Source organism: Geospiza fortis, unplaced genomic scaffold (genome assembly GCF_000277835.1).
Source record: "Geospiza fortis unplaced genomic scaffold, GeoFor_1.0 scaffold112, whole genome shotgun sequence".
In the NCBI taxonomy this organism is placed as follows: Eukaryota; Metazoa; Chordata; class Aves; order Passeriformes; family Thraupidae; genus Geospiza; species Geospiza fortis.
The window spans coordinates 23,785,187-23,806,774 of record NW_005054298.1 but is presented as its reverse complement, the minus strand read 5'-3'; the positions used below and the strand labels follow the sequence as shown (position 1 = coordinate 23,806,774).

Here is a 21,588-nt window from a genome sequence, read left to right as displayed (position 1 = left end):
TGTAATACTGACTGACAGCTGGCTTCTTTTGTTCAGCACTTTCCTTTTCAATTTGGTGTATGTCCTTATCACACAGAATAGTCCTCAGTAACCCTCAGCTGCTCTTTCAGCTTTGCGTGGCAGAGACATGTGCTTCCTTCTCCTCACACCAACGCAGGCAGAGCCCTGTCCCCCAGAGGCTGAGTCGCCCTCGTTTCTTTCATGGGCAATCAAAGTCCCAGCTGAGATCCAGGAGCTCCGGCTAACTCAGCCAGGGGAGGTGTGGCCCACTGACAGCTCCCAGGCTGAGGCTCTGCAGGCAGAGCTGCCCCCTCCCTCCCTGCCCCAAGGAAGGATGCAGCACGTACCCATGCAGTTCTCCAGAGGGATGTCGGTGCCCAGCCGGATGTCATCCAGGGCCAGCTCTCCCGAGTGGCCGTTGCGGATAAATCCCTCAAACACAATCTGTGGGAAATCGGGACAGAAATGTCAGTGCTAAGTTGGGTGCTTCCCAGCTTAGAACCACCTATGGAGAGTGACTACTGCTCCCAGAGGAAGGGGTGGGAAATTGCTCCAGGCTTCCCCTACAGACCTGTGGATCACCTGACACTAGTCCTGCTTCCTTGCCCTGCCTCTGCCAGCCCTTTCTCAGGGAAAGCTGCTGTGCATGGACATGTTCAACAGAGACATCTTTGCTTGGCCTGGCAGCTCTTGGCTTGCAATTTTTTCAGTTAAATGCCTCTTATAAGGAATAAAGACTCAGTGAACCCCCCTAGCCCTTGCACAGATGGTGCAAGTGGCGTAACTCTGAGTTACTGCAGCAGCAGCTTTGGCCCATGGTAATAACTGAGCTATGATCACAAAGAGGAAGGGAAGGACACAAAATGCACAGCTACATTAACTGTAAAGTGCTGTTCCCGTCAACATTACATAAGAAGTATTGAAATGTCAGAGGAGAAGGGTCAGCTTATTCCTACTTAATCACAGGCAAAATATATTTACAAAAATAAGTAGAGTCGTTAGCTCTAAGAACTGCTGAGTGGAGACACTTGCAATATTTACATAATGACGCCATTATTCAGCATGCTGGTATATTCACGTTCAGCACACAAAGTAGTCAGCCAGTGCCCATCATTCTTATCTGTAAGCATATTGTGTTTTCTGGTATTTTATTAAAAAGCCAAACCCATACAAACAAAGTAGTCAGACAGCTCCAGTGCAAAGCTTTTGCTTTATATCCCCCTGCCTACTCTGAAGGCATTGGAATAGGCTGCCAAGTGAAGTGCTGGAATCACCATCCCTGGAAGTGTTCAGAAGGCATGTGGATGTGGCACTTGTGGATATAGTTTAGTGCTGCACATGATGATGCTGGGTTAATGACTGGACTTGATGATCCTGGTGGCCTTTTCCAATCCTAGCGATACTAGGATTCTAAGGGTCCAAATAATTTCCTAGGGCTATGTACTTCACAAACCTCCTCTCCCCATATTAGGTGCCCCCTTTCACCTAAGGAGCCTGGGACCCATGCCTGCCTGCAAGGACACCTCCCTGAAGGGCTGGGCATCCTACTGCACAGGCAATGGAATGTCTTGGCTGTGGGTCCCATGCTTGGGCCGTCAACCCATATGGGGGGCAGCAGTTTGGAGGGGTCAGTGGCCTGACAGCAGCAGCTCCCTGGGTGAGGCTCAGGGCTGGGAGCTGGCTGGAGCTCCCCGCCAGGGTCATCACTAAATTGCTGCCTCAAGCCTGGGAGTCCATATTTCCTCTGCCTTGGAGGGTGCTGGATGCTGTGCTGATGCTCATTAACAAGTGACAACAGTAGTGCTGTCTCCCTGGCAAATGGCACACTGCCCGGAAGGGACAACCGTGCCAAAGACACTCCTGAAAGCAGCAGTGTCTCCATGGGATGCTGGTACAGCTGTGCCAGAGGGGCTCAGGTGGCTGTAGCAAGGCAGCACAGTCCCCTTCCTCCCTCCAGCTCATCCTTTCTCTTCCATTGGTCTCTGAGAGTGGGACAGGGCCATGATCCTACAGCCCAGCACCGAGCCCTCTGATCTAGGCTAAAGCATCAGAGAAGAGGATTCACAAACGAGCCTCCATCCCCTCTTCCTTCTCCTATGTCAACACTTGCAGCTGAGGCTGGAGAATGGCTGTTTGCTGCCCACCCTTAAGAGCTGGCTGTGCTCCCTCCCAGCTTCCCACTTCTCCTGGCTGCTGCATTTGCTCCCTGGAGCTGCACATCTGCCTCTGGTCAGACTATCTGATGGCCTTCACTTGGAGGGGAAGAAATGCATAAAACAAAATGAAGGAAAAAAAAAAGAAGAAAAAAATGAAAAAGGGAGAATATTTGCAAGATGGGAGATCTGAAGAATATGAAAGGCAACAGGCTAAACAAAGGCCCAAGTCTGTGCGGAAGACAGGCACTCTCAGAATAACAAACAGTGTAGCTTAGTTACTATGGTAACTTGAGAAACACAATGAAAACAGCCACATTTCCCAATGATGAATGGGCCTGGGCTCTGAAACACTGAGATCAAGATGCTGGAGAAGTCTACCTGGTCGAGCACACCTTCTGCAAACATCTTACCCGGTATTCCATGTCGTAGCTTGGCAAAATGATGCGGCCTTCCCTCCACTCCTCCCCTTGGTCCTCCGTGATGACCCACAGTGCCTTGTGCTCCTGGCTGGCTTCCCGCCAGACCCGCAGCATCACCCCATTGCTGCCCCATGCCTGGTACTGGAAAACCATGCAGACAGCACTCTGGGGCAAATAGATGGTGGGGCTGATGAGCCGGGCTCGCTGGCCTTCCCGCCTTCCACTGCTTTGCAGTTGCAGGTAATTCTTGGCATCTGTTCAGGGAGAAAAACACCATTCTATTGTTTTCTGCAGCCACTGGTAACAAGTGTCTCACCTACTGCCAAGTGGCTTTGGCAGTGCTGCATGGCAGTGCAGCCCCGTGCCTGCAAAAGTGGGGTGTCACACCAGCACCCTTTGTGTGCTCATCCAGCTGTGCCCCTGCTGTACCCTGTGCAGCCCAGGCAGGGCATCGAGTTGCACACTCCCTCACCAGCCACCACCCTCTCCCTGGGTAGGAGACCAACAGCAGAAAGTGGTTAAGAAAAAGACTGACATAATTAGAAGAAGTTAAAAAGCTGGAACAAGTTATTGTCAGAGGAAGTGATGCCATGATAATTGCATTGGCAGGGGGTATGTGTGTTTATTCTACTGGGAGCTTCCTCAGTGAACAAGCCTGAGGTGGGTTTTTCTAAATGCCAGTGTGAAAACTCATCTTGTTTTGAGGATAAGCACAAAAAATGAAACTCTGGCTCTCAGTTTTTCTGTAATGCAGCAAAACAGCCTCTAAAGCACAGCACCGAGGAAGGACCTGGACCCAATGTGTGAAGCATGCATAGGTGACAAGTGGGTGGCTGCAAACTTGAAGGTAGCTGAAATACATACAACAGAGGATTCACTTGCTCTAATATTACATTTAAATTGTGCCAGATTTTTTGTCAGTCCTCAGGGAGCAGAGATTTGATACACTTGATATCCCAGGAGAAGTTCAAGGCTGAGGCTGGAACTGGAGATATTTGATCTGAATACCAATAGCAGCAAAAGCGCATGGATTCAGATCCCGAGGCACACCTGACTTTAGCTGGAATCAGTGGTTTCCAGCCCTCTCTGATGAAAAGCCTCCTCAAGGAGTTTCCCATTTGCAGCTTGGATGTCTGAAGTCCCTTAGCACAGACTGAAAGCTCAGTGTGTAGCTGAAGTGATCTTTACCTGTCCCTCCATCATGACCAATGTCAGGACAGAGTCCCTTGGGTCACTCCAGCTGCAGAGCAAGGTGACCCAGACAGGTCAGCTACAAATACTGCTAGATTTTGCATTTTGTCCAACAGAGGGATGTGCACGCTTGCTCTTGCTGCACAGTGGGCTAGTGCCACTGGTGCTTCATGCCAGCATGTGCCAGCCCAGGCACAAGAGGGTTATCTCTGCCCCAGAACTACACTGAAGGGTTTGTTAGTTCCTTCCCCCACATCTTGGCCTGCTGTGCCCCATGGGCCAAGCTCTGAGCAGCAGCTTGGCCCTGCCTGCCCTGCTCCCCCTGTGGCTTCAGTGCCCACAGCAGTGGCAAGAGCTGTGTCTGTACTCAGAATGTTTGCAGAGTGTGCTCAAAACACCTCCAAAACTTAAACCAGAGGGACCTGAACTTGGAATCCATGGTAAGATAGGTCCCAACAGAAAACAGCAGCTGACATCACTGCTGCTCAGCAGTCAGGTGACATCACAGCCCAAGGGAGATCTATCAGCGGTGCTGGCCCTGCTGCAAGATTGTCAGTGCCAGAGAGCAGAAACCAACCACTGTGAGCTATGCAGCCTTCTAAAATAAATTTAGGACAAGATAACAGGAATCTTTGCCATCATTCTTCTCCTACCATGTGTGATCAAAGTACTTCAAAAGCATATCTACTCCTATGAACTTTCACTGATTTTGCTGTATGAAGGACAAATCTGTTCCCAACTGGCCACATAAAGAAACAGCAACATTTTAGCAAAATTTCCAGCACCTGTGAAATGTCCCTGGGCCACTTGGCACTTTATGCCAACAAACAGTAGCAGAAAAAAAGGATGAAAGTGTGTTTGCCCACTCCTGCTTGAGTGAATCACTTGAAAAAGTACCATGCCGTTTTCTAATGGAGGAGTGTTCTTGTGATTTACCTCAGAGTGGTAGTAGTGGAGGAGGAGATGTGGGAGATAAACAAGTGGAGGAATTAAAAAAATAACAAGCTGTACTCCATGCCTAAGGAGTGATAAGGCATAATAAGTCATCAAGGTCTCCTGAATTAAAATCCTCTTTTTGTAATTCACTACAAGCCTCTTCAAATAGAAAAGCAGCAACAAGAAAAGAACAGCAGCAACAAACAAGGGAGCAAATCAAACTGCAGTCATACACTTATCTCACAGCTGAAATGATCTCACAGGCAAATCTTAAATAAAAGCACTAGCCAGGTTCAAGAATGATCAATCCAGATCCTCAAAATTCAGGACCAACCTTTGGTGCCAGTACCTAAGCAGTCTGAGTGCAAGGTTTTGAGCCATCCTTGGATCTATCCATAGCCCACAGCTGACTAGAGGCGACTGACTATTCTAATTGGACACCCTCTCATTATCCTCACCCCAAAAGCCAGTGGTATCCAGTGTGGCTGCCTTGCCACTTCAGCAGAAAAGCCTGTGTGCCTCTGAGTGACATCCCTGCTGCCAGGGTTGACACTGACCTTCTGTTTGTTCCCATTCCTATCAAACTGTGAAATCAAAGAGACTCTTAAACTGCAGCCAAAACTAATGCTCCCCTCAGCAACACAGGGTCTTTCAGAGACTTGGGAACCCTCCATCTCCTGTGCTCCCTTTCCAATTCTTGCTGGGGCCCAGAGATCTCTCCAGGACCTATTGTCAGTCCCAAGAGCTGCAAGGAGGCTCAGTCCTTGGGTGGTGATTCCAGTTGCTCCCCTGCAAATAGCAGTGGGTTTGGGCACCGTGAACTCTTGCTCCTGGTACCTGTACCACTTTCTGGGTGGAAAGCCAAGTGCAGGCAGGCATGACTTTCTATGTCATTTGAAGATGAAATGGCTGGATCACTCTAATGGCTAGTTGGACCTTTGGAAAAGCCCTACAAATTTGCTGAGACTGACTGAATAAGGGCACTGTGGAGGTAATTGTTGGAACAGCATGTGCAAGCCTGGTAGTTCCAGTAGTCACTCTGTTTGATACAGTAAATGGAAGCCTTTGGCACAGAAAGCATCTGAAAGGCTGATTTCCCCTGTTAAAACACTTGAAGGGAGCTTTGCAATGATGAGCTGATCAATTCTTCCAGGATCAGAAATGCATTTTAATCTCTTTCCCAGAACTTTGCTTTGCAGTCTCTGTTCCTAACACGATAGCTACATCCTCCACAGAACTGGCACTGCTAGTTCAAAGCACCGGCTCAAAAAAGGCAGGAAAACCCACTCAGGCATTGTACCTCTGTTTTGCAACTGATGCTATGGAATAAATCTCATGGACGATTTATGGGATCATCTGGATGTAAGGGAGCCAGTAATGTGAACATAGAACCACCCCAGCCAGATGATGGCAGAGCCCCTCCTGTGTGCATGGCAGTGAGTCCTGGATAAATCACCAGCTGGGCTCTGCAAACCAACCATCTGGGCAATGTGGTTTTCTCTTGGCACACCTGCCCCCTCCTGCTAGGAAGCCATCTGAGAGGACATTAGGGGCAATGGGGGATGAAGCCTCACAGTTTGGGTCAGACTGCGAGCAAAAGCCACAGCAGCCACCCCCTCTGCAAGGTCAGCCTGCCTTGTGCTTGGGTCCTGCACATCTCACACCGTCTCTCAAGGAAAGCACCTTCCCTCACGGATCTCAGCAGCACATCTGGAGGTGTTCCAGCAAAACATGTTGGGCAGCATGCACACAAGCAATTATTGAAATTTCAGACTCCCTCTGCATTTCTCCCTCACTGGATATTGTTGAGTTACAGCTGCTGCTCCTGTGGAGGAACCACATGAATTGCCCTCACTTACATCCCTCCAAAGGTCGCTGCACTCTCCTTTGCTGCACGGTGTGCTTTAGCTGGCAGCACGGCAGCCCAGTGGCAGCCACCTCTTGTCTGTCAAATCCCAGAGGTGACCACACTGCTGTGGGCACTGTCTGCTGCTTGCACAGCCCCAAATGCCACCCCAGCCACACTGTGTTGTGGCCAAGTGGACATCCCAGTGAGGCATGATCCTGCTGTTCTTCTGGGGCATGTGAGGTGGAAGCTGCATCAGCTCTTGCCATTCCTGGGGAGCAGGTCAGCTTGGATGCTCTCATGACTGCAGGGTGGTCTGGTAGCAAGGGAATGGCAGCTGCATGAATATGCAGATTGAAATTGGATAGTTATCACATTTTAAAATTTTTTGGCAAATCATGCAAATTCACCTCAAAAGGCTGCCACTATAATTTCATGACAGGCCTCTCCTCAATGACAGACTTTCATTTAGGATGGGAAGTCAATCCTCCATAAAACTAATATTTATATTAACTAGATCACTGCATCTACTGGAAAATCCCCTCAATTTTGATTATGTGTTAATTAGCCTGCCAAGTCCTTGCCATTTCAGTCTCTAAATCAGCCCATCAAAAGGCATAAAATCCCACACTTACCCAGAACCAGGCTCTCAGCCTGCTCTCCGGAGCCCTTCTAATGGACCCCCCATTACATCCTCTCAATTAAGCCTCACACCCTCAACAGCACAGTGCAACTGTGAGTCCTATTACCTTCCCCAGGGAGTGCAGGGAGGGCACGGTGTCCCTGACAAATCAAATGCCAATTAGAGCCTGACACTTATGCTACGTGAGCTGCCAGCCACCAAAACTTGTCCTTTGGCAGCGTGGTGGGCACCCTGCCTGCCCCTGCATGAAAGGTGTGCACAGCCCCACCAGCCCAGCGCCTGTGCCTGCACAACTGCAGAGCTGAGCAGGCTGGGGCTGCACTGCACAGGCTGCACGCACTCGCTATCCCAGCCCTGCTCTGTGACCCACTGCTGTGAAGCCATGGGGTAGTGCACACGCTAAGGTTTGAGAGATGGTGTCTTGCTTTGCAGAGAGCATTCCAGCATGCTTTTTTAAGCATGAATGTCACTGGTGTTTGGGTCCAAAAAGCGACTGAGGCAAGCAGTGAGCTCCAGAGAAATGGTTTCTTTGCCTCCAGCCCAGCTCAAGCAAGCAGGAGCTTTGCTGGAACAGACCATGCCATACCTCCTCCTCTCCTGAAAGGCAGTATGGGCACATGGAGAGCCAGAGCCTGGTCCTAGCCTGCAGCCAGGGAGCTCATACAGAGCAGCTGACACTCAGCAAACCTCTTGTGATTGGGGTGCTGGGGTGTCCCAGATCTGCCAGGCTGTGGGCAGCCAGGGCATGAAGGACTTTCTAGCATTTGCTGTCCTCACTGTGCAAATGAGAGTCAGGAGAGACACGTACAGCTTTGCTGAGAGGCAATCTGCACCACACATGAGGGGAGCGAAGAGAGACAGAGATGGATATATGGTCTCCTTCCCACAGTGTGCAGCTGCTCACTCATTGCACAGAAATGCTTGACTTTCATACCACCCCACGTGTAAAACTCCTTCCTACTTCAAAGGACACAGGATTGACCCTTGAGGTCAAACTGTGTCCCCAAGGCACAAGCCCTGAGATTCTCACGAGAGTAAGTGCAGACCCACTTCATTTCAGCCCTGCCCTGTTAACACCATGAAAACCTTTCTGCTAGTTTGGACACAGTAGAATCAAGGCTTTCCGACAGCAGTTCTCATGGATTGCAGGAAAAATATGAAACTTTCCCTTTTAAAGATCCCAAGGGAAAAACACAGGAATGGTAAGGGGTCACCATCAGCTTAAAAACAGCTTAACATTTGTTTCTCTTAAAAAATAAGCTCTTACGAAACTTCAGAGCACTATAAACACTCCTCTGCTGAAAACACTTTGAAACAAATAAACCTTTCCCTGCAGTGCCTGCAACCCAAGTGAGCAGCATTCCTGACCCTCCAAGCCAGCAAGGCCACGGCCCACAAGAGAAGCTCTCAGTGGGTTTTTGCAGCCCAGCCCAAGAGCTGTGTGGTCAGGAGAGCTGCAAGGTTAAAAGTGCTTCCTTTTCTGTGCACACATACAGCTGCCAACATCGGAACAACACAGAGTTCTTGATGCTGCCGGGGCTCTGACCCTGACGCTGTGCTCGCCTGAAGGAGAAGCAATACATGGTAAAGCTGCAGATCTCACAGTTCTCTTCTAGAACCACAAGGTATTTACTTAACCACTGCAAGAAAAGGGAAGGAGAAAAAAATGGGCAAAACACGGAGATTCCATCTCTTCAGTACTGGCTTATTAGTGTAGCATCAGTGAGAGCAATACAATCACACTGACCAGCTAAGGATACAACCCAGGATCTTTAGACCCTTCAGGATCAAGACCCCAGTGAAAATCAAAGATGGTGAAAAGGTGAGGTGTCCAAGTTATTAACCCAGATTAATTTTCAGGTCTTAAGACCTTTATCTTGACACCAGTGGCATGCTGCCATTGCGTGCAGCAGGAGGAGGGATGAAATCTCATTGAAACCTGAACTTGTTGCTCCATGAAGCTTGCTAGGTGCAGCTAAGGGGAATCTTTCTACACATGGGAAGCATCTGAAAGTCCATAGAGGGAAAAATCCTGACAATCTCTTATGGGGGCATAGAAAAAGGAGCCAATGGTATTTTCTAGGCTTGCAAAGGGCAGGTAGCAGTTGGAACCATGCTGGGCTTCTGCTGAGCTGGGCACTTTGGGTCCACTTTCACCAATGAGGTCCCCAGACGTGTAATGGGAGCCTGCAGGAGAGGACGTGGAGTTAATCCATGGTGCGAAGAGCCCAAGGAACACAGGGCTAAAAAAAGAAATGCAGAGCTGCCTGAAAGAGTATCTTGGAAATAAAAATAGTGGAATGAGAGCAGTGGGTGTCTTGTCAGTCTTGAGAAGTTCTCCGTGCCAAAGACAAGGAGGAATTGCATGCAGCGCATAAAATGAAATTGGGAGATATCTGAGGAATTCAGGCCTGTCTCTCAGCAGACTTTTCTAATCAAGTGCCTCACAGAGGATATTTCACCATGGTCATTTCCTTTCCTCTCTCTTATGCAGACTGAGCCAGGGCTCTTCCTTTCATTATTATTTTTTCCTTTTTAATTTTAATTTTTGTTTTGCCATCTTCAAAAGAAGTAAACCCACATTCCACACAGCTCTTAAAGGCACAGCACATTTTCTTGCTATTGTGGAGCAGCCATGGCCTCTAGCCTGGGCCAGCACCTTTAAATCAGAGCAAATTGGTCTCCAGAAGCCTTGAGTTCTCCTTAACTTTTGCCCTGCCTCTAACCAAGGACAGCTGCTCTCCTTCACCCAACTGCTCACCCCAGGGTGGGGAATTCACAAGCAAAGACCACCCTGAACAACAGCTTTTCATTCCTTGCTCCCTGGAGTCTGAGCATGAATTTTCTAACTGGAAACAAAGTGCTGGAGGGAGCACGAGGGAAGGGCAGGGGAAGAATGGGGGAGTGTGAACCAAACAATGCTTTGATTCTGTCCCCACCAAGTAGCTGGCATTGCCTCTTTTAAATGTTTCTCCAGTTGCCTTTAAAAGCTCCTTGGGGAGGAAAAAAGCAAATAGTTGCTTCTTTTTGTGTCATGTCTTCTTAATTTCTAAGAGCAGGACCGAAGTGAGGCATAGCAGTGATGCCTTTGAATTCCATCTCCTCTGCAGGGCTGTGCTGTGGGGGCGAGGCAGCTGATGCCCACAGATGCCAGGACGGCACACTCTTGCCCGAACCAGCCAGGAGGCAGATCCATGGCAGTGCCAATGCTGACCCCTCAGCCTGTGCTGGTGTTTGCTGCTGGCTTCCCCCACTGCCATGGGTAAGTCACTCCAGTCCCCTGGAGCCACCCCCTCCTCCTCCTCCCCTGCCCACACAGCCCATGACTTGCCGGGCAGTGCTGGAGTTCCTGCCTGCACCCCCTCCGTGCTTCAGTGCCTGGCTGCACAGCACCCTAAGGGAGAGCTCTCCACACTGGCACAAAAACGGACCACTGAACTCAGCAGGATGACATTCCCCAGCCCCAGCTGTGAAACTGTGCAATTCATAACTGAGAAAAAAGAGAAATAGCAGAAGAAGGGTAAAAACAAGGACTGCATGCTGCTGTCTAAGGCAGCACCAGCCTCTCCTGGGCTACAACAGGATCTTCTAAGAAACTATGGCCAACTAATTGTAGAGACACTCAGGGGAGAGGAAATGAAATGAAAAATTGAGTCTGAGTTATAAAAATAAGTAATTTTTATCCTACTTGCAGGAGACTTATATTAATTAAACATTATTACAGTGAATGAGATGGGGAGGGTTATTAAGTCTGGGGCTGGCTGTAAGTGTTCTCTCCTGTTGCCTGAGGCTCCACTGAGCTCCAGATATTAATCTTCCGAAGCACTCAAATGCTGAAGAGATAAACACTTGAAATATGAAAATATTTTTCTCCCTAGTAGACACTGTATCCCTATGTCACGCCAAAGAATTTTTCAGATGTCCATATGGGCTGCACTTATAGCATTACCATGTCTCTTAGAAAAAAACTAAGCACCTCTAGAGCTGAAGAGAGAAATGATGTGTGCATTTGTGTGGGGGTGATTTGTGTGTGGAGATGTAGCAGATTCTCCTCTTCCCATATGTTTCTGGAATACATATTTTCCTCTTTAGCACTGCCTACCAGGTGTTGGCTGCACGGCTTTCCAACTGGCTGGCGGCACTGCCAATCTGGCCAGCGACTCTGCCAGGTGGCTAACAGGTTCGCCTGCATGTTTGCATTCTGAGACTCAACCTTACCCAGGGGAGGGCAAGGAGGGACTCATGGGGATGGGACTCACGGACATTGGAATCACCAGGCATCAGGGCAGAGCCCAGGACAGGTAAGATCAGCCAGCTCGCCTGCAGGAGCCTTGACTTTCACAAGCAATGACTGAGAGTGAAGTGGTGCTACAGTGACACAGCCTACTGTTATAAGGGAATTGGCAAATGTTCTTCGTGCCAGCCATGCCACAAAGTCAATGAGGGATAAGGAAAGCACACTAGTCCTGGCGTGAGTTCCAAGATGTGAAGCTGAAGAACTTGATCTATCAACCACATTGCCAGAGGCAGGCTCCCTTGCAAGCCATGCCAGCACATCTCAGCGAGGTCCTCCATAAATTAGGCTCTGTCACAATCATGCAAATCTTCTGCTTCCAAAGCACGAAAAGAGCAAAAGTCAAACAGCAAGAAGCTGGCATTTCCAGCACTCTTAGGGCTTAGCTCATTCTTCACTTGGAGGAGACTGAAATCCAGCCTCTGCAAGCCCAGAGTGCAGAGTAGCTGGAGAATATAGGCAATCTGAGTAACATATGGGAGAGGAAGAAATGCACTCTGGGGAAAAAGCACTGGATCCTCCAGGGGACATTTGGATCAGGATGTGGAACAAAGTCTGGGCTAGCCTTCAGAGTCCCATGGGATTCAAAGCCCAGTGTCTGATTCAAGTCCATCTCAAGAGGACAGTTAGTATAATTCAGTGCCAGTGGTCACAGTCCTATAAATAAGTCATGAACCATACAGCAAAGCATCTGAAAGTTTCCATAAAAGAAGTTCAGCTCTGCACAGCCCTTGCAACTCATGATAGCTGTGCAATAATCATTCATACTGTTCACATGGACAAAGACCCATCAGCGCACTCTTCCCTGCTTTGGTTGGTATTAATCATCTTACCAGGCACAGTGTCAGAGCTTGGTTCAGAGTTGCCAATCCAGGTGCCTGAAGGCTGAAAAGACCACGTATAGCCAGTTGCCAAGTCGTGCGACCAACCACAAAGGTCTTCAGGAAGATCAAAGTTGCAGTTGAAGTTTGCAGGGAGTTGGAAATCTTACAAAAAGAAATAGAAGCAAAATAAAGTCAGATTAAAAAATGACCTACCCATGAAGGGTTGCTATTAAAAAACAACCCAAAACTAAAATAGCTGGCAAGCCATCAAAACTGAAGAAAGCATGAAATCTCACTCACACTGATGCTTTTAACCTATCTCACATTTCCTCAGCTCCAAGGATCAGCCTTAAGTTCTGCATCATCCAAATGTTCTCACCATGTCCTATGGCTAATCCACCAAACTAAGCAAATATAAAAGCAAGAACCAAATGCTTCCAGACTCTAATCAGCACCTTCTCTTCCTCCCCTAGAGTGGTCAAAATTAAATGTCTTTTTAAATGTCAGGGAAGAGTCCTTCCTGAGTGCCCCATGCTCAGAAGTTCCTGCCTGGCTCCAAAAGGAGAATCTCAAGAGCTCCAGAAACCCAGCTCCTGAGTGACAGACCTAGCCACTTGCACCAGACGGGAGCTGTCTGTCATCCTGGAGAGCTGTCACTCACTGCTTCCTACCTTCTTGTGGAAATGTTACCAGGGAAAATGTGGGGCCACCATGAGCTCAAGCTTTTGGATTCTGAGTGAAAGAAGCCAGCCTCTATTTCTAGCTCTGCTATGGACTCACCACATGGTCGTTGGGTGAGTCCTTTAACTTTCCATCTTGAAACAGGAGCAGAGTTAATTCCCCTGTGACAACAGCTTTGAAAGCTCTGGAGAGCTTTTCTGCAGGCTGTGGGCAGGCGGGCACATGCCAGGGGCTGCACGTGGCACTGAGGCAGCTGCTGGCTCCTTCGGTGGAGGGAATCAGTCACGTGCCATGGAGGTGCAGAAATGGACTGAGTCCATACCAGGCACGCAGCGGACATGCATGTCTGAGCCTAATTATAGGCCAGGATTTTCCTGAGCAAAGAGGAAGTTTTAAATCACAGTGCCCACAAAGTGAGCCATAGCCAGAAGGAGGTGAGTGACTCAAGTGATAGGCATCAGCAGAACTTCACTGCAAGAGGCAGCGGGCTTTTTTTACATGCTCCCACTCCAAAATAAAACAATGTAGATCATGGATCCATTTATTCCAATCTAATCTCAAACATTGTTTCTGTTTGGCTGTCATAAATCTGATTGTCCAGAGAAACACACTTATTGTTTTATGGAGTATGAGAATGAAAATTGTTGCTAAATCTGAGGGTCTGAGGGAAGCTGACAGGGAGGCTGGTTCCACGCTCCACGGCATACTCTGCTTGCTCTCTTGCCCTGGATTGCACCCAGGAATTGTGTTCTTGCAGAGACTTACTGGTCTAAATTTCCAGTCAGCACTTTCCCAAGTGCCTCAATAGTTGCAGGGTTGCACAGGCTTACCACTAAGGCAAAGCAATGAGAATCAGGCCCTTTGAGCTACTTCTGCAACTTACATTTCTAGAACTAAAGTATAGCAGAATCCCCATGGGAGGTGTGAAAAAGCCAATTAATGTTGTTTTATAAATTTATTTATTTTAAAACCCATTAATTTTTTTTTATCTGGGACTGAAAGCTGAAGTGACAGAAGTCCTAGGAGGTTATCTCATAGGATAATTTTTCCTTGTGAGATTCTTGTTGAAGTCCTCGTGTACATGCTCCAGTGCTGAGGCCCAGGCTCTGCTGTTGCACCCAGAGGAATGCATTTCCTGAACATTGCACTGTACAACTAACCTCGCACAGCTCTGTCAAGTCCTCTCCTCTTCATGTGGACATTTCACAACCTTTAGATGCTCACATCCCCCTCACAAGAAGCAGAAGAATTTGATGTCTGCTTTTACAGACAGGGATTTGAGGCAGAGAGGATTAGCCCTCCCCCAGCACTGGCCCTTAACAAGCACAGCATGGAGTCTAAACTAACATTCAGCTTCTTCTATCCTCAGAAGAAGTAGTCAAGTGCTACTGTTACCAAACCATTTCACCTACATCTGACAGCCATCTAAGACTGGGTAGATGAAGTTCTGCATGGAGTTAGTGTTCCCTTCTCTCTACTGCCCACACAAGGAGCCCAGACTGTCCTCCTAAATTTTAAGCTGCTGATATCAGGGAAGATGATCCTTAAGCAGATAAGTGTTCAGGACATCAGTCTTCGATACATGTTGTGATTTACTTCCACAGTTGTGACTTCTACAAAAGGAGCACTGCATACCAGGCAGTCTGAATCACCTTCTGAGTTTATGATTTACAGCCAAGAGGTGATCTCAAATGGAGATGGTTCCAAACAGGGCACTAAATTAGTTTCTTCAGGTCATGTAAGGAAGCTGGGACACCAGCTTTTTATTTCTCGTACGCCAGGGACCGAATTAGTTGCTATCTCTTGCTCTTCCATCCTTCCTTGATAGAACTTATCAGATTTTGGCAGATTTGTTTATGGGTTGGTTTCTTTTTCTTTTTTTTTTTTTAATCCCAGCCCATCACTAATAATATTACTCTAAGCTTTCCAGGAATCAGGCCCATGTATTGGCACTAATGGGAAGATAAGAGTATTTTCCTAGCTCTTAACCCATCAGTTATTGAGATAAAGATGTGCTGCTCTGATACATACCCTCCTCTTCTCCACAGCTGTCACCACAGTCGGTTGCTTCTGCATCAGTTGGGTAGGGAGTGGTGGTCTCTTCACTCTTCAAAGTAGGCACCAGCGTCTCTGCAGTGGGCCTGACATCTGAAAAAAATGGAGTAGAAAAGCTGTTTGCAACAGACAAAACAAGAAGCCCAGGTATCGAAACAAGGCAAAAGTCTTTTTCTTCATGTTCTTATAATGGCAGGAAGAGATAGAACAAGTATGCCATGAGATTTCCACATGCTACTAATGTCAGCATGGTTTGAACTTCAAGCGAACTGTCTTTCCATATGGGAGTTCTATGGATTTGGAATTCCCACTGAACAAGCCTCTTCTCTGGACATACACACTACGTTTTCTCTTAATTTTTTTAATCTACAATCTACATGGGTAGTTGGAAATCCACTTAGCTGTCATTACTGGATAAGTGAGATCACAGGCAGAACATCTTTTTCTTTCATAAAGCCATATGACACGTTGAAAAAACACACAAAACATTCCCACCAATTGTGCCAATTTATAAAACAAGTCACTCAAACCCACAAATGATGTAACCGCAAACGGACCCAGAGGATCCCCTAGTGAGCTCTGGCTCACTGCAGAAAGCATCTGGTTTCACACTCCAGGCTCCTGACTACGTTTTCAAAGGGTCTCTGTCCAATTTCCCTTTCTCTAACGTGGCCCATGTGTAACAACCTCCAAGCAGGTGTCAGGGGAAATTTAAGCAAGAAAGGGAAGGATATTAAGATCAACAGTAAATGACATTAGGTTCCAGCAAATTCTCCTTTTATGGGTGCATTAACTGGAGTACAGCCGACTTGATTCTTTCCACTTTTAGAAAGAGGCAGCTTTGCTCAGTTATGTGTGATTGCGTTTCTTTGTCGGCACCCTTCAGGATATAATTTAATAAAGCCAGAAGCAGGAGGAAATGGCCAAATACATTGAATATTTTCCATAGGCTCCTTTATGCCCTTTTATTTTCCTGTTATTAAACATGTTGTACATAAACTCTCTAGATTTTTTTGTTTTTAATTTTTTTCCCAATGGCTGTCTTTTGTTCAGGATAAAATACCAAATAGCCTCAAAATCTTTTAATTTGTAAGTTCAAATTTGTTACAACCCCATAAAACTCCAAATGCAACCAAGAAGCAAATTGCAAGCAGCCAGGCACAGAAAAATGTCATAAAAAAAGAAAAGAAAAAAAAGCAGCAGGTGAAAGCAACATATCGAAAGCTGGAACTTATTTAGAGCGGGTACATTTTTTTAGGTTGTTGTTCCTGTATATCAAGATTTATAGCTGAAATGTGACAGTGTGGAAGGACCTTGAAAGCAAGTCCCATATGGGACACAGATGCTGAGCGGATGTAAATCACAGTGTTGCATTGCCCTGGACTAGCTGCAGAAATATATCTTGAAAAATCAGTTACCATGGTAGAGCCGCAACACGATGGTTACAAAAGATAATGAAAATAACAGGCAGGACAGCGTCATGTGTGAAATGGAAAGTGAAAAAGAGAGGTCTTGCTTGCTCGCTTTCTCACTCCTCCCTGGCCCTGCAAGTGTCTGTTCAACTGGTGGTAACTGCTAATCAAAATGCAAAGTCACTGAGCAATTGAAACCAGATGTTTGGAACTTCAAAGGATAGAAACCCAGCTGCTAGTGAACATTCATCATTCTCCACTCTTCAGAGGAAAAATTTTGGCAGGTCTTTGAAAGAAGCCAATTGCTGACTGCCTGCTTCCCAATTTTTGAGTTAGTAGCCAGCTAGTTTGTGAGCCCAGTTGCGGCTGTTACCTGTTTAACTCAGTAATTAAGATACTTGCTGCTGATAAGAAATAGAAACACCTGGGCAGGATGAACATGGGCTTAGACCCTCTCTTGAAAATATTTTTAATCATCTTGTTTTATTCCATTTCTTAATCTTGTTCCCAAGCAAGTGCAATTGCCTGGGTTTTAGCAGCCACTTTTGTAACATGCCTGGGTCCTCCCAGCAAAGGAGGGCCCTTTCTGGGGATTGCCAAAGCCTGCTGCATGTAGCCAGCGTGGATTATGTATGCAGATAATGCCATGGGCTATCTCTGCTCCCCAGGTTGCATCAGGGATATAAATGCTTTTTATAACATGGTGAATCCACAAGATTACAAGCCCTGCTCTGATTACAAAGCTGAATGCCTGTAGATTAATAAAGCTAGGGATATTTATGACCTGGCAGTTGAGTTTTAAACATTACAATGTGCAAATTATTACCCAGACTGGGAAATGACCATAAAGCACCTTGCCTGGAGAAAACATGTGCTGTTGCTACTGATATTGAAAATGAGCATGGACACAGATGTAAAAGAAAATTTGGGCCAAAAATAGCACAAGGCATTAAAGACGACAAACCCCTCATTCTCCAAGCTGGAGGAGTGCAGTGGAAGGGCTGGCATGCACATGGCTGGAGGTCCTGTGTGACTGCCTCTCTTCATGGCAGCGATGCAGTGTTGTGATGCACCATCCAGCAACGGTCTGCAGAGATCTGGCAGCTGGAGACTCCTGGGAGCTGCAGGAAGCAGCAATTTGGGAGCTGCCTGACCATGTCTGCACAAAGCCCTCAGCTCCTGCTTCTTGTACCTGCTTCTCCCACAACCTAAGATGTCGTAAAATTTAAATTAAGATCTAATCCGATTTAAAGTTTGGATAATTTACAATGGATTGCCAGACCAGGGGGATATTTACCACTGACTTCAAAAGTGAAAAATTATCGTTATTAATAGTGTGCACATGTGTTGTGTGATTTGCTGTTAAGTGTTTGCAATGCATCTTGCAGCACATCACAGGAGAAAATGCTAGTAAAGACTGCATCAGAAGGTAAAAAAGCTCTGTGTCTTTCAAGCTTCCTAGAATGGGAATTCTTACAAGAAAATGCCTTCTACAGATGTGTTTATAAAATGGAAATCATACCTCTTTATCACTGACATCTGGACTCCAGATTCATATGTAAGCAGATTATTAAAAATAAAAAATTAAAAAAGAGGATAACTAGCCGCTGGCACTGCAAAGTTAGCATCAGACCAAATGACCCTTTGGGTACATTTTTTGCTTTTGGGGATGAAACTGTGGAGAAATCAATCACCACTGAACCTCAGAGGGTCAGAGGCACAACCTCTACTGATCCCAGTAAGTGTGTGAAGTCAGTTTTCATCTCTGTATTAAAAATGGTGGCTGAAAGGCATACCACGTGTGAAAAACGGGTGGGTAAAAGTGACCAAGTTTCCTGGGTCCTGGGGATGTTTGTAGAGATGTCATAGAGTTAACTTCCCAACCTTGTCTGCAGCAAGGTTTCCACATTGGGTTCCATGAGAGAGGGACTTGTTTATACAGCAAAGCCTTGTTGTGGCAGCTCAGGATATGAAGTATTGGTCACTGCAACTCTGCTTCTCCTCCTACTTTTTGTCTTATTATTTGGACTAAAAAGCCCAAATGTCCTCTAACATGAGAGGCTGTGAAAGACTGCACAATGTCCAGGTAAAAGATCTGAAAGGAGTGTGAAGGAAGTTGAGGACAAATTCTGCATGGGGCTCTGTGTGAAAGCTTGGAGTCCAAACATTGCTGCTGCATCCTGCATCAAGACCAGTTCTTTTCAAGGTGGAAATAAAAAGGTGGGCCAAGCCACCATACAGGTGCTGCCTTCATGGCTGCAGTCTCTCTGCCACAGCATGGCCAAGGTAGGACAGCAGGAAATAAGCTGAAATTTGCACCTTGCTGGTGTAGTGCCTGGCCCCATAGCAGCCAGTGGGCAGAGGTGTAGGGGTTCCTACCTGTCCAGTCACAGCCCAGCACCTCCAGGCGCATTCCTATTCCCGCTGGGGACCACCTCTCGGGGTGCACTCGGACATACTGGGCAGGAACAGGGTCAAACCTCCGGACTTCAGGGATGTCATAGTGGATGTTGCCTTCAAAAAGCTACAGAAAGAAAGAGAGAGAGAGAGAAAAGGCAAGAGATGTGTGCATTATGAGTATTTCACATGCTCTCAACCAGACTTGATATTTTGGGTCTGGCAGAATGTGGCCACAGTCTGAAGTAGTTTAGCTGCTTGACTGACCCCAGGCCATTGAGCCCAGCTGAGCGAAATTGGGCTGTTCCTTCTCGGTTTCAAGAGGACCAGCCAGGCTGTTTCTGAGAAACTTGCACAATCTCTCCTGGCCTCTGCTCAGAATCCAGGGGTTAGATTCTGATCCAAGCCATGCAGGGGAAGCCTAGGGAATATCCACTAAATTGACATATAAATGAGATCAGATTTGTCCTTGGTAAATAAAGAAGCTACTGCATATTCTAGGATGGTGTAAATGGTTGGTTTTCCTCACAGTCCAAGTACTGCTGTTTTTCAGCTTACCTGAACAAACTAAAGTCTGTGGGGAATAAACAGAGGGCTATAGATAGCATCAGCCTTCATTTGAAGGATCAGGAAAAATTAAAACTTACCCAAATTTTAGGCAGAGGAGTATGCATGAGAACAGAACAGGCAGTAGCAGAGAATTTATTTATTCCTCCTTAATCCCCCTGCCACTCCCATAGCACTAAGCAGAAAGATTATGGGGAACTCCAATGATAAATAAAAAATATGGGGAATTTCAGGGTCACACCAGTGTGACAAAGGGACTTCAGATATAGAAAATTTCCTAAAGAGAAGTTGTGATTCATTTTCCTCTTTCAGAGGTGCACACCACAACAGCCACACCTTTCCCCTTAAAATATGTAATTAGTTCATGTAAAACATAATTGTTTTACACAAAACATAATAAAACACACCATCTTTTGGACTCTGACCTGCAGGAGCTGGGAGAAGCAGCAGGTGATGTCCATGCCTGGTCCACAATAGAAAATGAAAAGAAATTGCTGTCCCTGGGGAAAGGTGGAATTTATGGCCACTAGTACAGATTTGGAGTAGCACCAAGAGACACAAGTTGGGATTTCATGGTGACAGCCCCAAGCTCCCAAGGTCTCTGTGGGAGCAGACAGCCAACTTCCCAAGACCCCACCAGGCAGACTGAAGCTAGTCAGAAAAATATCCTGTTTCACAGCTGCTCCAGGCAGTACCTACCTTGGCTTGCATTGTTTTGGGGTCCTGGATGAAGTCCCAGTCCTTTCCATTCATGCTGTAGGCCACCTTAAACTTCTTCACAAAGGAACGGGACTCAGTGGTGGTCACACTGTCCCCTCCACGAGCTCCCTGAATAATGACGCCTTTGATGTTCTTGGGGACGCCAAGGTCCACCTGCAGCCACTCCTCCCCAGGCTGAGCTTGGGGCACACGGGGAAACCAGCCCGAGCGGCTGCTCACCAGGCGGGCCATGCTGGGAGACCAGTCATAGCCTCTGATGGAAGAGGCAGAGATCTGTGAGTCAGGAATGAGGCCAGAAAGCATTCCCAGCAAGTTGGAGCAGGGTGAATCTGCAGGGAAGGAAAGGCCATGAACAGTCACAGTCATTGAAGGGAAGTGCTCATGGTTCTCCTCACAGCATTAAGCTCTGGACACTAAACCAACACCAAAGGGCATTTCCCCCTCCCTCCAGGAGCTGGAGTCCTGTCCCTCCAAGCGCATCCCTTGCGATGGATACCTCCATGCTAGTCACAGTGTCACCATTCCCACCACAAGCAGCCATGAAGTGGCAAGGGACAGCACCCTGGGACAGGCTGTTGGAGGAACAGAGGAGCACTGAAGCCAGGTTGAGGAGAGGACCCTCACCAGTGATGCGGCAGCCATACAGCTCCAGCCTCAGGGCAATGCCGTTGTGCCAGGTCTGGGGACGGATGCGCACGAAGCGTGTGAGCACTGGGCTGTGGATCTTGTTGAGAACCACCTCTGTGGCATCCTCATTGGCCTGAAATGTCTGCAAGGGAAGGGAGGCACAAATGTACACTTGTACATACTGCTACATCCTCACCAGATAAGCAGTCAAAATCATCTCAGCAGGGATAACCAAGGAAAAGCTTTCTAGTCAGCTTTTTTTTTTAACCAGAGCAAGCACCAGAGGCCAGCAGAGACATATGAGCCACTGTCAGGACAGCGTGGTGGATGGACTCACCTACCATGCAGGGGGCCCAGGAGCTTTCTGCCTGACTGCCTCTCACAGCACTTTGAGAACCATGAGCACCTCAGACTATGAGGCCCCAGCTGCTTCAAGCTTGCCCCCAGACCTAGATCTGCTCCAGCACAAGTGACAAGATGCCCCCAAACAGGCTGACACCCTGATGCATCCTTACACTGAGCTCCACCCGGAAACATCAGGTGCAGGCAATGGTGTGAGCAGGGAGGGTGCACCTCTGCCTGGGGTGACAAGCTGCTGCCTCACTCAGCCCCTTGCCTTTGCCTCTCCTGTGCACATGCAGCCAGCCACACGGAGACAGCTTTTCAGGAGTTTATGATCCCACATGGTATGAAAAGGCTGCTGCCTTACCAGATGGCCATAATCAATAACTACCAGATGGATGTTAGATCCACCTCTTCTGCCCATTTTTTTAATAGGCCGGACAAGGACTGGATACATGTGTTTCTATTTTAGGCTGCA

General features: G+C 47.4%; 1 protein-coding gene across 8 annotated transcripts in view; it reads right to left on the bottom strand.

The window, feature by feature from the left end:
• The window catches only part of NRP2 (neuropilin 2), an 88,781-nt gene that overhangs the window by 22,589 nt on the left and 44,604 nt on the right, over positions 1 to 21,588 (bottom strand). For 7 of the 8 annotated variants that reach the window (XM_014307043.2, XM_031058892.1, XM_005415911.2 and 4 more), the window contains exons 8-14: positions 20,766 to 20,910; positions 20,121 to 20,470; positions 18,837 to 18,981; positions 15,022 to 15,138; positions 12,319 to 12,471; positions 2,567 to 2,829; positions 348 to 444 (exon numbers count right to left, since the gene is read on the bottom strand). In XM_014307043.2, the coding sequence (XP_014162518.1) occupies positions 348 to 444; positions 2,567 to 2,829; positions 12,319 to 12,471; positions 15,022 to 15,138; positions 18,837 to 18,981; positions 20,121 to 20,470; positions 20,766 to 20,910 (1,270 nt within the window). The remainder of the gene's footprint in view (positions 1 to 347; positions 445 to 2,566; positions 2,830 to 12,318; positions 12,472 to 15,021; positions 15,139 to 18,836; positions 18,982 to 20,120; positions 20,471 to 20,765; positions 20,911 to 21,588) is intronic. The other variant, XM_031058910.1, reaches the window with a different exon arrangement.